This window comes from Danio rerio, chromosome 15 (assembly GCF_049306965.1).
Source record: "Danio rerio strain Tuebingen ecotype United States chromosome 15, GRCz12tu, whole genome shotgun sequence".
In the NCBI taxonomy this organism is placed as follows: Eukaryota; Metazoa; Chordata; class Actinopteri; order Cypriniformes; family Danionidae; genus Danio; species Danio rerio.
In genome coordinates this window covers 43684369-43703060 of record NC_133190.1, presented here as the reverse complement: position 1 = coordinate 43703060, position 18692 = coordinate 43684369, and the positions used below count along the sequence as shown (strand labels likewise).

The following is an 18692-nucleotide window of genomic DNA, read 5'->3' as shown; positions in this document are numbered from 1 at the left end:
TTAAAAAAAAACATCTAAAAAGTTTTCTTTTAAGGAATAAAGTTTGAGTTAATTTAATAATAGTTTATATTAAAACAAGGTCTGTGAATATAACATGAGTAATAGATGAAAAATGTTAATTAATTTGAACATAAAATGAGAAATGTTAAAATAACTGAGATAAATTGTAAGTGGAGACTTTAAAATTAATAATATTAAAACTGTTTCATTAATAACTAAAACACAAAAATCACCTATATATAAAATTAAATTAAATAATTTGAAATTAAATAGAAATATTACATTAAATATATTTTTAAAAAGTCCAAAAAGTTTTCTGTTGAGGGATTTAGTGTGGGTTAAGTCAATGCTAGTTTAAATTAAAACAAGGTCTGTGAAAATAACATAAATATCAGATGAAAAATGTGAATTGAAATTAACAACAAATCAGAAATGTGAAATAACTAAGATAAATTGTAAGCGGAGACATTAAAATTAATAATATTAAAACAAATCAGTTCAATTACTACCTAAAACAAACAAAAAAACTATATAAAAGTATACTAAATTTTCTTTTGATGGATTGGGTGTGGGTAAATTTAATAATAATTTATATTTAAACAAGGTCTGTGAATATAAAGTACGTCTGAATTATAATAAAACATTCAACAATATTAAAAAAACATGTAAATGTGAAATGGATGGAAAATAACATTTGAGTTTTCTATACTTCAGGGCTTTTCACATCACAAACTGATTAGCAATTAATCAAGAATACTTTAGATGATTTATCTGCATACAATCATAATCACAGAAATACTGCTAGACAGAATAATAAACGGTCTGAGGATTTAATTTTTTGACAGATAATTTAAAATCAGCTGCATTTTAATATCTGGTCAGGCGATTATTCTTTTAATGTTTGCATAAACCCCATATTGACTTCATAAATGATAGTTGTATATGCTCAAGCATTATTTATTACAAATGTAATAATGTTCGTTTCAAATAATATCCATAATAAAACGAAAACTAATCGTGGAAGATTATAAAACATTAAACCAATATTAAATTAGGCATTAATCTGAAATAAAATTAGCATTATCTTTTACTTGAGGGCTTTCCATATCAAATATTGACATGATATTAATCATGAATACTTTAGATGATGAATCTGCATGGAATCTTATTAATTGCATTAAATATTAAACGGATCGACAGGCCTAATAAAAGTCCACATGTAGACTGCAGAGGAAATGTGCGTGTAAACAACAAACAAAGAGAGAAAGAAAGTGTGCTTTAAGATTTGTAGTGTGTCTTCAGGTGTTTTTAAAGCAGAAACGTCAGAATCCAGCGGTGGAAAAATACCTTCATTCTCAATCGTGTCGACTGCATCATTGACCAGCCGAATTACCGTCACTATGGAAGCTTGGAAAGAAAAAGCAATGAAGACCAGTCAGAAACGTTCACACACACAAGCGCACACACATATGCGCACGCACACACATACACACAGACGGCCCCTCAGACCAAAACAGAAGAATCAACTCCACAAAATCTGTAACACTATTGGTCCACTGCAGAAGCTTCTGTGGCCTGTTTGGCTGCTGATGAAATTAGCTGTGACCAATGACAGGCAAGCATGACTTCATTCCAGCGAATCTGAGGAGAGATGGTAATGATTTGACCCCCCCACACACACACACGCACACACACACACACACACACACACACACACACACACACACACACACACACGCACACACACACACACACACACACACACACACACACACACACACACACACACACACACACACACACACACACACACACACACATACACGCATGCACACGCATACACACAAACATACGCACACACATGGACCAGCGCTGTCTTCAACCCTTATCAGTGTATTTATGAGATTACAGTAAAATAATTGGCGGTAATGACACACTGATAAACTACCTAAGCAATATAGTTATCAGTTGTGTTAAAAATAATTTTGTGTATCACATTTTAATATCAACATAAAACATCATATTTTTATTTGATGACAGTTTCATGTAAATGTTTTAGTTATATTTGAAGGTTTGCATAAATTATGTATTTTATATTCCAAATTTAAATGCATGGATAAAAAAAGATCACAGTTAACTAATATTGCATATTTTCAAACTGCATACTCGTGTACATTATACTATAATGTACTTGTAATAACAAAAACTATAGTTTTTTTGTGCTAAATACATACTTTGTATTAACTTTTAAACATTTTTGTCTTGTGTACAATGAGTTATTGCTGTTGTGTGCTGTTATATATAAATAAATAAATAAATAAATAAATAAATAAATAAATAAATATATATATATATATATATATATATATATATATATATATATATATATATATATATATATATATATATATATATATATATATATATATATATGTCTGCATAAATGAGTTGAAATATTTAATGATTCACTGCTTATGTAGATGTTTAACACAGCAAGGAAATTTTCACAGTATGTCTGATAATATTGTTTCTTCTGGAGAAAGTATTATTTGTTTTATTTCAGCAAGAATAAAAGCAGTTTTTAATTTTTTAAACACCATTTTAAGGTCAAAATTATTTGCCCCTTTAAGCTATATATTTTTTTCGATAGTCTCCAGAACAAACCATCGTTATACAATAACCTAATTACCCTAACCTGCCTAGTTAACCTAATTAACCTAGTTAAGCCTTTAAATGTCACTTTAAGCTGTATAGAAGTATCTTAAAAAAATATCAAGTCAAATATTGTTTACTGTCATCATGACAAAGATAAAATAAATCTGTTATTAGAGATGAGTTATTAAAACTATTATGTTTAGAAATGTGTTGAGAAAATCTTCTCTCCATTAAACAGAAATTGGGGAAAAAAATAAACAGGGGGGCTAACAATTCAGGGGGCTATATATATATATATATATATATATATATATATATATATATATATATATATATATATATATATATATATATATATATATATATAAATATTACTTTAAATGAGAGATTTGTGACAGGTGTACTATATATATACCTCAGTCCTAAATGAGAGGGTTTTTTTTCTGTTGCAGGGGACATTGTAAATGCCCAGAGATACCAGCTTTTACCAGATTATATTTATATGATAATTTTCCTTTAAACCCATCTCTATCTGAGTGAGTGAGTGATTAAATGTTGAATGTGATGAGTTTTCAACAATACTAAATTGAAACTTTATTTTTTTTACATGGTTTAATATTTTTTTGTTATTAAAATTGAAGTTCCTGTTTTAAAGCTTACAGATAGATGGCTAATTTGTATGTCATTGACACTTTTGGCACTTTTTTGGAGTATTTTCATAAGTTTTGTTTTTTCCTGTAAATGATTCAATAAATACCGTACCGTGACATTCATACCGAGGTATTACCGTACCGTGAAATTCTGATACCGTTACATCCCTAATATATATATATATATATATATATATATATATATATATATATATATATATATATATATATATATATATATATATATATATATATATATATATATATATATATATATATATATATAGTACACCTGTCACAAATCTCTCATTTAAAGTAATATTTTTAATAGGAAGCTATACAATATTATATTTGTGCATATCCATTAGATAAGTCAGTACTGAAGCCAAATCTGGAGCTTATCTGACAAAATAACTTTCGGTAATGGTCCAATAACTAGTTCATCCAAATTTATGTTATAGAAAAATATAAAAGAGGAAAAAAAATCAAGAGAAGCAAAAAATTGAAAAATGTATTTAAAATTTTGCAGGTTGTAATAATTTTTTTTTCAATATTTTGCATGAATTTAATTGTATTATCTTTCATTTTCTAAATGTATTTGGTGACAAACATATTATTTTAATAAATATATCTGTTTAATAAATCTGTTTTGTTTAAATTCACCAAAATACTTTGCCTATATTCACAGAGAAATGGATAAAAAATATTCATTTTCAAAATGGGGAGTAATCAATTATGCTGAGCACTGCAGTTCCATGTACATTTTGGATTATATGTTAATATTTGCATAAACTAGATATTCAATATTAAACTTTTAGACAACAGTCTTGTATGCCTTAGCAAGATTTATAGCAATTATTTGTGTTATGATTTATTTGTTAAATGAATCATATAGTTGTGCCAGCAGCACAAGACATTAAGCAAGACCTTAATTAAAATCTGAATTTCTTTTTGCCAATAACTAACTTGAATGAACAAATCAATACAAACACACCAAAATAAATCATTAGCTCATAAAGTGGATCTGAAGACTTGAAAGCAGCAACACACACACACACACACACACACACACACACACACACACACACACACACACACACACACACACACACACACCTTTCAAAACCAATTTGACGTCAGTATGAACAAAAACACAATGAAGATGACTGAAGAAGACGCATGTAATTTAAAGTAAACATACACACACATACTCTTACCGTTATCGTCACACGAGTCCGACTGAAAGGAGCTCAGCGACTGGACCTCTGAATTGCTGCCCTTGTTACTGCCAGAGAAACATGTGACCTCTTCCAGCAAATCAACTTTACCTAAAACACAGAGATCAGCACGTCAACCAATCACAAGTTACTTTACAATACTGTAAACACAAATGCAAATCTCCAGCCTCTTATTTGTCTTTTTTTTAGCACATTTTCCGCTTTGATTTTTGGCGCTTTTTAATGATGCTTATGCCGAGTTCACACTACACTGAAAAACATTATGTCTGCAAAACTGTTGCAAACAATTTATTAGTGTTGAATTTAAACAAACAAATTAAATTTAATAATGTTCAACTTAATTTGTTTGTTTAAATTCAGCCCAAAAAAAGCAACAACCCCTTAACGTAAAAATTTTTAGTAAATCCAAGGAATCATTTTTGAATAATTTTTTCAGTGTACAGAATTTTTAATAATCATCACATCGCTGTTTATTTCACACTGCATGACTGTATAGGGTGGCGTTCAGTTGCTGTTGTGTTCGCACTGCAAAGTGGATCAGTGACAGGAGGACACACACTTCAGAAACAAATTCCGGCAGCTCTGTTTGACTAGCAAACACACACAAGAAGTGCTAAAGAAAAAGAAAAAAAAACACAAGATTCCATGAAGGAAGTGCTTTGAAATGTGCATTTTTAAATTCAGTGTTTGATGTAATCTTAACTGAAACACGAAGACAGGGTGGGACAGAGTAGCCCCAGCCTTTTTTGAAAAATATCCAATAGCATTTCTTTTTTATCAAAGCGCATCAAATGAAAAGCAAATGAGAAGTGTGTTAAAGGGGGCGGGGCATATCAGACACTATTGACCTTATTTAGCAAGGTGCGCTCAATTTTGCCATTGTTTTAGAACTTCTGATTAAGTTTCCTATAGGAGAAAGGACTAGTAATAATAAATGACAGAAAATGATCAAACTACTTGCTCTACAAACAAGTGTGTTCATGACTATACACAAAAAGTACAATAATATGATCTGAAAATATCAGTTTGAAACATCAAGCAGCATAACTGGTTGTTCTTCAACATTTAAAAGCAAATGGAAGTAAATGAAACTTGAAGTGTCAAGCCAAAATTAATCCAATGACTGCACCTAATCGTACATTAGGAATAGGGACAATAGAGCATTTGATTGGTCAAGATTTTACGAGAAACCTAAGTATGAAGTGATGTAAAAAATGACCCATTTAGGCGGATGTGACAAACTGCAAGCTTTACTAATACTAATAATTCCTTAGATTCATATAGTGTTTTTTTTCTGGACACTTAAAGTGCTTTACACATTTTTCATGGGAAATCTCCTCATCCACCACCAGTGTGCATCATCAACTGGAATGAGGCGGTGGCAACCATATTGTGCTAGACCACACACCAGCTGATTGGTAGACAGAGCGATGAAGCCAATTATGATATGGGGATGGTTAGGAAGCCATGATGGAGAGAGGTTCGTGGGCAAATTTGGCCAGGATGCCGGGGTTAAACCCCTACTCTTTTTTTAAGGACATCCTGGAATCAGTCAGGATTTATTATCGCATCCGAAAGACGACGCTCACTGAGCAGTATAGAGTCCCCATCAATATACTGGGGCATTAGGACCCACACAGATCGCAGGTTGAGTGCTCACAGAGGGCCTGACTACCACTTGCGGCAGCAACCTAGTTTTTCTATTTAACCCTTGCAACTGTGGTCTCCCATCAGCCCTGCTCAGCTTCAGTGGCCAACTATGTGAGAGTTACAGAGAGCTAGCTGCCAGCTAAGTTTAAATGTTTATGTCTTGATTTTGTCACTGTTTTGGAGCACACTAGCTTATTCATTTATTTTCCATCGGCTTAGTCTCTATTTCAGAGATTGCCACAGCAGAATGAACCGGTAATAATTCTGGGATACGTTTTATGCAGTGGATGCCATTCATTCACACACACTCTCATAAACTATGGCCAATTTATCAATTTCACCTATAGTGCATGTGATTGGACTGTGGGGGAAACCGGAGCACCCAGAGGAAACCCACGCCAACACAGAACATGCAAACTCCACACAGAAATGCCCAGTGATACAGCCGGGACTCGAACCAGCAAGCTTCTGTGCGGCAACAGTGCTAACCACTAAGCAACCGTGCCATCCAACACTAGCTTATTGATAACCTTAACACTAACATACTGTTACTAACATCTAATAAACACTTTACTTTAATCTCACAGGAACTTCAATCATTTGCTATAGCCCAATGGTTATACGTTTCTAGCTTTCTACAAAATAAACTCAAAGGTTTGAAACAAGTAAGGGGTAAGCAATGACAAAATGTTCATTTTTGCATGAATTATCCCTTTAAACCCGTCTTAAGCACCCCAATAACAAAAAAGAAAATTCCTGGAGCCGCCACTAATGGCGTTTATAACAGCTGCGTATAATGGCCTCAGTCTGTATTTCACAGGTGGAGATTTAGAAGAGCTGAAAGGGTTTGAATGGCGGACAGTGTAAAAAAAAAAAAGAAAAAAATGAGAAGATGAAAAATGAAGTGATTATAGGCTGTTAAAAAGCCTCGGAGGATTCAGATGCGGAGGAATTTAATGCTTTCGCCATCAGCTTCTCACTAAATGGACCCAATATACATACTTTTATAACTGCTTTCCTCAGGAGTTATCGATGGGAAGATTTATATGCAGGGAAATGTTGATTTCTTTTACTGTGACTTTTTCCTTTGTTTTGATTCTCAAAAGCAATCCCAACAGGCCGCTTATTGATCGCCTGATGTATAATGCTTTCGAAAATGGCAACAGATGGTGAAAAAATGCAAGTTGGGATCTTTTATTTGGTTCTTAAAGGGATAGTTTAGTTGAAAATCAAGATTTGATGTTTACTTATTCACCATCAGGCCATCTGAGATGACCTTAGCTGACCTTTGTAAAACAATCCAAGTAAACTGAATAAAGCTGAAGGAAAATGAATAAACAAATAAGTTTTAATAACTGATTTCTAATAAGTAATTTATTATTTTCAACCATGATCACAGCACATGCTATTTTACTTGTTATTTCCAAGCTTGTATGACCATTATACATCCCAAAGCTGTACTTTAGAGCAAATAAGCTATTATCTATTGAGATCTACGACCGCTTTTATAGATAATGGTCTTCTAAATTTGATTAGATGTTGGCCAGATGGTCTCTTGGTCATGAAGAAGCTGTCAGGTGGACGGTAATCAAAAGTCTCCCTGAACAGCAGAAGCTTGCTTTCAGCAGAGATAAAATTGGGTTCATTTCTTATGAAGAAGAACATTAGAGATACTGAGATACACAGTCTCACTCTGTCAAGAGTAAAACAGGCTTTATCTAGGAGAAAATATTCACAAAAACATCTGCTGCAAGTCACCTTGGATAAGAACAAAGCACAAACAAAGAAATAAAGAAAAACTAAAGGGAACACAACAAATAGAGCAACAACAACAAACCTGGAATGCATAAATAAAAAAAAGAACAAACAAAATGCAAAAACAGATAGACCAAAACCAAAAATGCTGGATGCAATTGGTCGGTTAATTATTTATTATTATATGGCATAATATAAAGACTTTTATATTAAATAAATTAATTTTATATCAATTAAAAACTAACTAACTAACTAACTAACTAACTAACTAACTAACAAACTAACTAACTGTGTTTTTCCTGTGATGTACAGTTGATTTTATCATCATCAGTTTTTAGTGCAATATGTCCCCTGAAATAGTCCTCAGACAGGTGAATTAATAAAAAAAAATTAAATACAGAACATTATTAAATATGCACCGAAATGAAAATTTACAGCCGAACCCAAAACTTCTGGATGTACTTCGTTGGTTAATTATTTATTATTTTATTAAATAATATGAAGACTTTTTAGAATTTAACTCGATAACAAATTATACATTAAAAAAACACTCCCATAACCACTTTTTATTGACATTAAAACTTTGGGCAGTCATGGTCCAAAGGTCAGAGATAAATGTGTCTGGTTAATAAATAAAAAGTTTTTTTTTTACAATTTAATGAGACTTAACGAGTCGAGAGTTGTCATTTTGCAGCAACAAATCTGCCCTTGCATGTCCAATGACATGAATGAGTTTCATAGCGCAGAGCTTTCTGTGTCCAGTGTGAAAGATGCTTTAGACCACGCAGTGACTAAAGTAAAACTTTTTTGGGTCATATTTTTGGCTGTATTTTCTTTTGAACGAAAACCGAAAATGATCATTTCGGCAGATAATTTCCAAAAATTCAATTCCTCACTATAGTAACTAGCTAACTAACTAACTATCTACTACTGTTCTTCCTGTGATGTACAGTTGATATTATCATTATCTGTTTTTAGTGTCATATGTCACTGAAATTGTCCTCAGACAGGTGGATGCACATTGTCAGTTAATTATTTATTATTTAATTAAATAATATATAAAGACTTTTTAGAATTTAACTCAATAACATGTTATAAGGTAAAAACCCACACACCCATAACCACAGTAAAATGTTGGGCAGCCATTGCCTAAAGGTCAGAGATAAAAGTCTCTGCTAAATAAACAAAAATGTTTTTTTATTTTGTATTTAATGAAACCAAACAAGTGGAGAGGTGTAATTTTGTAGCAACAAATCTGCCGTTGTGCGTCCATTGAAATGAATGAGTTTCATAGCGCAGAGCTGTCTGTGTCCAGTGTGAAAGACACTTCAGACCACACATCGACTAGAGTAAAACAGTGCGTTGAACCAACCAACCAACCAAGCTAACTAACTAACTAACTAACTGAGTTGTGTTCATAAGAAATGATTTGTATTAAATAATTTGATGCTTAAAGGGGACCGGTTTATGCTCCTTTTTACAAGATGCAAGTCTCACTCCCTGATGTAAGTGTGCATCTGACGATTCAGCTCAAAATACAACACAAATATTGTTTTATGAGTCTTTGAAACTGCCTCTTTTAGGCTTTGATCTGACTTGTGTCATTTTTTGACTTACTTTAAATTCAAATAAGATTGTGCTCTTTTTAAAAGGGGGTGCAGCTCTAAACACCAGCGAGTCAGCATAGCAGCAGATTCAAAACTGGCAGACGGCTTACTCTCACTGAGGGTTGTTTATGCTAATGAGGGAAAGATTGTCACTAATGGCCGGGGCTTTCCCTCTCTGATGACACGTACAAAGAGAGAGTGTCAATCAAAGCATTTCTGTAGACTGCTTTTATCAAGTGTGATTAAAAAATTGAGTTTATACATTATCATTAAAAAAGCTGGCTATATTCACACACTGTTCCCATATAACTGTGTTTAAACATCTTATAAAAGGGATTTTTGCATAATATGTCCCCTTTAAGAAACATTTCTGGTTACTAAAATTGTTAAAAACAGTTGTGCTGCCTAAATTTTGAGCAAAATGTGATGCATTTAGTTTCATCTTTAAAAAAAAACAATAATTAAAAATATTTTAAATGTATTTACTGCCACTTTTGATCATTTAAATGCATCCTTATTGGATGAAACTATTTATTTACTATGAAGAAATCCATATTTTATAAAACAGATGTAAATGCATGTGCATTTAACTTTGCACTGTTTATGCACGCAAATGTGACCGGATATATGTTAATATCCACTGCTGTATGGATATCCATTATGTTAATGTACAAAATAAACCTGATTTAACATCCACAAACCAGGATTGAAGCGTCATCTTTTATACTGATATGCAGCAGCGGTGATAAAGTAAAGACGGTAAAATTGCTGTAATTCATTACAAACATGCACTGTTTTAAAAAAGTTTTAAACAATCTTGAACTCATTAGATGATGATTGATGATCACAGAGCGCTGATCAGATCTTTTAATGCCAGTTGCCTTGCGCATGTCAGTCTTGTTAATATGATTATTTGCGCTACTATAGAGACAAGTAAATACTGTCAATCAATTTCGGTGGCCAGGGAAACCACACACCTATGTCAAGTTGTGGTCAGCCTCAAAATGAAAGGGGTTTGGACACTATTATAAGGTCGAGAAATATATATATATATATATATATATATATATATATATATATATATATATATATATATATATATATATATATATATATAAATAGGCTTATTATCTTTATATCACCCCAATATTACTGTGGACACACTTAAGCTACACACAGTTCTGTACAAACAGCTAACAAAAGATGACTTTCATCATTCATCAATTAATTAAATACATAAATCTGATTCACTGAAGCATGTATTAGACAAACTAACATTACCGAAAAAGTTGACCCCCCCGATCGTCAATGCACACCGGCTGAGAGCGCCACTTTTATAGGTAGCAGCCAGGAAGCTTAATAAAACGTGATAATAAATGCACAAATCCAATTCATTCAGTTTCGTTCTGGCTCAGTCCCTTTATTAATCAGGGGTAACCACAACGGAATGAACCGCCAACTTATCCAGCATAAGTTTTACGCACTTCCAGCGGCAACCCACCACTGGGAAACACCCATGCTGTCATACACTACGGTCAATTCAGCTATAACGCATATGTTTGGACTGTGAGGGAAACTAAAGCACCCGGAGGAAACCCTTGCCATGCAAACTCCACACAGAAATGTCAACTGACGCAGCTCAAACGAGCGATCTTCTTGCTGTGAGGCGACAGTGCTACCCACGTCGTGTTGCCCTACAAATCCAATTCAGTAGAGTTATTTTAATAGCATTACAGCCAGGTCTAGCTCCAGGTTAACTTCAGACTAAGTGACTTCTGATTTGCTTTGCACAAAGCAACATTTAATGCAGCATAAACTCGAAGCTTTTCCTACTGAGAAGCGTTTCCACCCACAGCTCGCTTCTCAATTTCTGCCGTAACCCTCGTGTAAACTGTATTTAGATTTGATTCACCGCAAACCCCATCAACAAAGAAGAGCGTCGCCGGTGGGATCCTGCAGGTGGAAACAGTCTCAACAAACACCAGCGTTATTTCTCCCCCCCGTTCGCTTCTGCCTAAACTGTCACAGCGGGAAGCGGAGCTGAGTTGAGGAAGATAAAAGCCACTGCATACGCTGATAACATGAAATCTGGCAGAGGGGTTTGTTATCTGCGGTAAAAACAGTCATAGGTGGCTTCAGCACTGACGCGTCCTCCACAGTCTCAATGCAGCGCTGTTCTCATGCTGGCCATGGCTTCTTTAACAGGCTGGATCTTACAGTGTGAGGGGAAAAGAAACCTCAGGGGTGTGTCTGATAGTGTGTGTGTGTGTGTGTGTGTGCATGTGTTTATGTATACGCATGTGTGTGCTTGTGAGTGTGCACTGTATGTGACCATGCACTGTGTGTGTATGTGTGTGTATGCATGTTTGTTCATGTGCAAGTGCATATGTGTGTGTTTGTGAGTGTGTTCAGTCCATGTGAATGTATACGCATGTGTGTATTTGTGTGAGTGTGCACTGTGTGTAACTATGCAGTGTGTTTGGGTAGGTGTATGCACATGTTCGAGTGTTTACGTGTTTGTCTGTGTGTGTATACGTGTCAGAATGTGTACAGTACATGTGTGTGTGTGGATGTGTGAGTGTGTCTGTGTGTGTGTAGCAGTGTGTACGTATATGCTTGTGTGTGTCTGTGTGTACTTTTTGAGTGTGCATTGTGTGTGAATGTGTCTGTGTACAGGTGAGTTTTCACTTTGTGTGTGTTTGTGTGTGTGTGTGTGTGTGTGTGTGTGAAGGTGTAAGTATATCTATGTGTGTGCTTGTGCATATGTGTGTATGTTTGAGTGTGCACTGTGTGTGTGTGTGTGTGTGTGTGTGTGGTGGTAGGTGCGTGTGCATGTTTGTGTGCAAACGTGTGTGTCTGGGTGTGTTTGTGAGAGTGTGTGGCTGTGTTAGTGTGTCTGTGTGTGCCTTTGTGAGTATGTACATGTGTGTGTCTGTGAGTGTGTGCATGTATGTTTGTGTGTGTGAGTGTGTATGTGTTTGTGCGTGCCTGTGTGTGTTTGTGGTTGCCTGTATGCATGTGTTTGATTGTGTACATGTGTATGTGTGTGTGTGTGTGTGTGTATGTGCGAGAATGTCTGTGTGTGTGTCTGTGTGCACTGTGTGTGTGTGGGTAGGTGTATGCACATGTTTGAGTGTTTACGTGTGTGTCTGTGTGTGTATGTGTGTCAGAATGTGTACAGTACATGTGTGTATGTGGATGTGTGAATGTGTGTGTATTTGTGCGCGCGAGTGTGTGCGTATATGCTTGTGTGTGTCCGTGTGTAATTTTTGAGTGTGCAGTGTGCGTGAATTTGTGTGTGTGTGTGTGTACATGTGAGTGTTCACTGTGCGTGTGTGTGTGTGTGTGTGTGTGTGTGTGTATGTGTGTGAAGGTGTGAGTGAGTATGTCTATGTGTGTGCTTGTGTATATGTGTGTATGTATGAGTGTGTACTGTGTGTGTCTGTGTGTGTGTGTGTGCGTGGTTGGGGTGTAGGTGCGTGTGCATGTTTGTGTGCAAGTTGGTGAGAGTGTGTGGCTGTTTTAGTGTGTGCGTATATGCTTTTGTGTGTCTGTGTGTACTATTTAATTGTGCATTGTGTGTGAATGTGTCCAAGTGTGTGCGTACATGTGAGTGTGCACTGTGTGTGTGTGTGTGTGTTTGTATAGTACATGAGTGTATGTACTGTACGTGAGTGTGCATGTGTTTGCATTTGTGTTTGTGTCTGAGCCTGTGCGTACATGTGTGTGTATACATGTGTGTGAATGTGTGTCTGTACATGCATGTGTGTGTGTGTAGATGTGTATATGAGGTGCATGTGTGTGTGCATGTTTGTGTGTGCATGTTTGTGTACACGTGTGTCCATTTGTGTATGCGAGTATGTGAACATGTACAGTATGAGTGGGTTTGTGTGTGTGCATAGTTGTGTGTAAATGTGTCTGTGCGTGTTTGTGTGTACAAGTGTACGAGTGTGGGTGTACAAATGTAGGTGTGTGCATCTGTAAGTGTGCATGTGTGTGTATGCATGGCAGGTGTGTATGCGTTTGTGGACTGTGCATGTATGAGTCTATATGTGTGCATGTGTGTACGTGTGAGTGTGTCTGTGTGTATGTGTATGTGAGTGTGTGTGAGAGTGAGATCTCTGAGCTGCGTGAGGTTAAATGCAGTTAAATGTAACGTTTAAATAAAACATGTGAAGGGAAAGATGGATTTCACAGTTGGCGGGCATCAACTGATCAAAGGCAGCTGATAAACTCACACTGGCAAACACATAAACATGCATACATGCGTACAAGACGACCGGAGTGTGTGAGCTTGGAGTTCTGGACCATTTTGCCTGCAGCCAGAAATGTTTTTTCCTCTTTTTTTTAATGAAAGGTTCAGTGTGTTCTTGCTGAGATGGCTGTGATAGAAATCCATCACTACTACAATACAAGCTGACATTTTACACCACAGCTGATGTCAGCGCGACTGTATTTACAAACCATCTGAAGCACACTATTATTACTACACCGTTTCGCATTCTTTAAATCAAGTAGAAGATTTACACTTAAATATATAGACTTACACTTACCGGCCATTTTATTAGGTACACCTGTCCAACTGCTCATTAGTGCAAATTTCTAATTAGCCAGTCACATGGCAGCAAATCAATGCATTTAGGCATGTAGACATGGTCAAGACGATGTGCTGCAGTTCGAACCGAGCATCAGAAAGGGAAGAAAGGTGATTTAAGTTACTTTGAATGTGGCATGGTTGTAGGTGCCAGACGTCCTGATCTGAGTATTTCAGAAACTGCTGATCTATTGGGATTTTCACGCACAACTATCTCTAGGGTTTACAGAGAATGGTCTGAAGATGAGAAAATATCCAGTGAGAGGCAGTTCTGTGGGCGCAAATGCTTTGTTGATGACAGAGGTCAGAGGAGAATGGCCAGATTGGTTATATGAGCTATATCACACTCGTAGCAGTGCGATATGGCTGTATATCGGCACTGGTGAGAGGCGTGCGATGCCTTAGTGCCCCCACTATTGTCGATATACAGCCATATCGCACTGCTACGAGTGTGATATTGCGTTTATACAACAGTTTGACGGCATAATTGTGTATATAAAAACAAAATTAAACATGGAGAGTTTCAAAAACCCTTTTGTATGAGGATCTACTTACTTCTGTGTTGGATTCAAATCATAAGCTGACAGTTAAACAGCTGAGCAAGAATCTTTTTAACTTTAGATCTGTAGTGTCTGCTTTTTGCTGGGTGTATGTGTGCGGAGTCATACACAAAGGGTAAAGAGGCTGTACGGGTGCTGATATTACTTAAATATATCATGGCTATCAGCCAATCAGATTCGAAAACCAGACAAAACTGTTGTATAAAAAAAAAATATATATATATATATACATATATATATATATATATGTGTGTGTGTGTGTGTGTGTGTGTGTGTGTGTATGTGTGTATATTATTTTTTTCCCCATACAGTATGTATGTACTCAGACTATCCACCTAGTTACCTTTACATGCATGCATACATATTATTTATATGTATATATTTTGTTGTTGTTTTGTTCTCTTTGTATATGATCTCAATTTGTGTACTACTAATAAAATTTTTTATAAAAATAAATAAATAAATAAAATAAAAAGAAATTAAAAAAATTAAAAAACAAAAAAAAATAAAATAAAAAATAAACAAATATATATATATATATATATATATATATATATATATATATATATATATATATATATATATATATATATATATATTTTTTTTTTTTTAAATAAAAAAATTAAAAAATCAAATAAAAAAATACAAATAAATAAATAAATAAATAAATAAATAAAATGAAAAAAAACAGCTTTTATTCTAGCTGAAATAAAACAAATAAGACTTTCTCCAGAAGAAAAAATATTATAGGAAAAACTGAAAACTTCCTTGCCCTGTTAAACATCATTTGGGAAACATAAAAAACAATAGACATTAGAATTAAAATGAAAAAAACATTCTCACCGTCCTCCTCCCAAGGACTCTTCCGCAGCGAATCACAGTCCGACCGGCACGGTGAAACCGGTGGTAAATTGGGCGCCACGCTGCACACGACCACACCCCTGCGGTTGGTCCCGCCCAGAATCCTCGGCGACTCTGAAGGATGAAATGTGCTCATTTCTGTGAGCTCCGAGCCTCGTCCGTCCCGCTTCTCAAGCGTTCCCCGAGCATCTCCTGGAAAACACGGAGTGTACGCCATGGGCCGGACCGGAACCTGAGGCGGCCCGGTTATACCTCCTTCAGTATATAAGCTGATTGGTTCTCCAATTGCGCAGCGTAGCGGAGGGTAGTGGCCACCGTTGGCTTTGTGCAGCAATGCCGCAGTCGCAGGATCCTGAACTAAGGAAAGGTTATTCCTGGAGTAACTCTTCTGGAATACTTTCTTCCTGAAGGCGATGAAGAGGAGGATGAGCGTGAGGATGAGGAAGAGCACAACTGCAATGCCGATAAGCTCCTCTTTTCCAACGTAAGCATGTCCGGCCTGCATATCAGGGACGAGCACCGGACGGACGGAACAAGCGCTGCCCACGAAACCAGGAGTGCAGTTGCAATAGAAAGAGCCGAAAGTGTTGATGCAGATGCCGCCGTTCTCACACAGCTCACGCTCACACTCGTTCACGTCCTCCTCACACCTGCAGAAGACAAACATATGCTCATATAATAGGAATGTATGATACTGAGAAAAATCAAACACTGTGATATTTAATTTTGCTGCAATATCACTGTAGAAAATGCCGGGCACAATCAATTTGTCTTGGGACAACCTGAATGAATTAAGTTAGTTTAGTTTTTACAAAATTAGGTGGATTAGACATAAAACAATTGATTTGTTCTAAAAAAAAAAAAACTCAAGGATTGTGTTTGGTTAGCTCATTTCATTTAAGTAATAGAGCCTGAACAGGCCTTAAATCTAGACCCTGGCCCGAGACGCAAAGGCTGTAGCCCTGCCCTTGTCTAACAGCTTATCAACATTTTTGGGCAGAGTCCAACCCTAAGCCCATCTGTTTGCACAACCAATAATGCACAACCAATAATGTCATCAAATCGTGTTGATACTAGGTTGATATTTACCAAAAATCAACATCGAGTCAACATCTGAAACCAACGTCATATTGACATCAAATACTGACATTTATTCATCAGGTACGGCAACTAAAATCCAACATCTGATTGACGTCATAGTGGTAACTTCCACACAACGTCAAGCTTAGAGAAGCAGGAGAAGCTTATTTTAAAACATTTAAAAAATGAACAGACCCCAATCTTGTGACTGGTAGTGCAGGGCCGGCGCGTCCATAGAGGCGACCTAGGGCGGCAGTATAGAGAGGGCGGCGTCAGCGACACCTCCATCAGCACCCGCGTGTCCTCAGTTATATCCGCGCATAGGGCGACAGAATAGAGGTCCGCGACACCCGTGCATCCTCAATTATATCCACACATAGGACGGCAGAATAGAGAGGGCGGCGTCCGCGACACCTCCCTCAGCACCTGCGCGTCCTCAGTTATATCCGCACATAGGGCGGCAGAATAGAGGTCCGCGACACCTCACTTCATTTTCATAATCGGTCATTTTCGTTTTCACATTGGCGTTGAGGGCGGCGTGATCGTCCTCTGCCTAGAGCGGCAGTTCAGCTTTCTCCGGCCCCATGGTAGTGTATATAATAACAAATAATTATATTATATTATATTATATTATATTATTCATTCATTTTCTTGTCGGCTTAGTCCCTTTATTAATCCGGAGTTGCCACAGCAGAATGAACCGCCAACTTATCCAGCAAGTTTTTTGCCCTTCCAGCCGCAACTCATCTTTGGGAACCATTCACACACACATTCACGCACACACTCATACACTACGGACAATTTAGCCTACCCAATTCACCTGTACCGCATGTCTTTGCACTGTGGGGGAAACCCACGCGAAGGCAGGGAGAACATGCAAACTCCACACAGAAATGCCAACTGAGCCGAGGTTCGAACCAGCGACCCAGCAACATTCTTGCTGTGAGGCGACAGCACTACCTACTGCGCCACTGCCTCGCCCCTATATTATATTATATTATATTATATTATATTATATTATATTATATTATATTATATTATATTATATTATATTATATTATATTATATTATATTATTAGATTAATGGTAGCCTTCTGACTAACAAACAAAATATGTGTTTTGGCATGGCAGTCAATAAATAATTGCCACTGCCCTACCTTATGCAGCAACATCCTCCTTTTAGACCAGGCATTATAAGCATTGATGTTGTCTATGTTGTAAAGTCCTGTGGTTTTGTCACTTTTGATATGCAGCCAGGGGCCAGAAAATTTAAAATGAGTGGCACTAAATAGGGTGGACCTCAGTGCCTGCTCTTAAACTAAGTGTAGAATAGCTAATTTCTTATATTTTTGATTTCTGGTAATACAGTAATTTATTTATGTATCCAATCCTTTTTCTCTATAGTAAATAAATAAAAACGACCTATTTTATTGAATGCTGAAAAGAAGTTAAACCAGAATAATATATTATTATACCTGTCTCTCTTATTTGTCATGTATTACTTATTTCCTTGACTAGCAAATCGGAATAGTTCGCTGGCCAGCAGTTTTTGGTTTCGTTTTAAGAGCTGCTGCAAACTCATCAGTGCAAAGTGCGAAGTTGGACTGTTCCATTTTTGTGCGGAGGAGGACTTTAAATTTGGTTGACAAACTTACAATAACTAAAGTATTCTGTTAATCATCAATATTAATTTACATTAATATTTCGCAGTTTTTTCTTTGCTGCTATCTCCGTGCCTTGTCCAGCCTTCCCCAGCCTTACACACACTCCGCCCATGGATTTAATGTAGAAAACACTGGGAGTATGAAATGAATGAAGGTCAATATAATATATGCTCAATTTGTTGAAGCTGATGTGGAATATCTTGTGTTTATCTGTGGGTGTTCTGCCATTTCAGACCAGTCTGTTTGCGCATCTGCTCATCTCCGGTCTCCGTTAATGATCAGTTTACACACTTCAGTACAATAAAATTATTGCAATGCAGTTTGTATGCAAGTAATGAAGACTGACCGAAGCAAAACAAAATAATGATATCTGGGCAG

General features: G+C 36.1%; 1 protein-coding gene across 6 annotated transcripts in view; it reads right to left on the bottom strand.

Moving 5' to 3' along the window:
* Positions 1–18692, bottom strand: part of fat3a (FAT atypical cadherin 3a) — a 523435-nt gene that overhangs the window by 15943 nt on the left and 488800 nt on the right. For 4 of the 6 annotated variants that reach the window (XM_073923188.1, XM_017350986.3, XM_073923189.1 and 1 more), the window contains 3 exons: positions 15553–16220; positions 4523–4633; positions 1348–1407 (listed from right to left, as the gene is read on the bottom strand). In XM_073923188.1, the coding sequence (XP_073779289.1) occupies positions 1348–1407; positions 4523–4633; positions 15553–16220 (839 nt within the window). The remainder of the gene's footprint in view (positions 1–1347; positions 1408–4522; positions 4634–15552; positions 16221–18692) is intronic. The other 2 variants (XM_021481446.2, NM_001077577.3) reach the window with 1 other exon arrangement.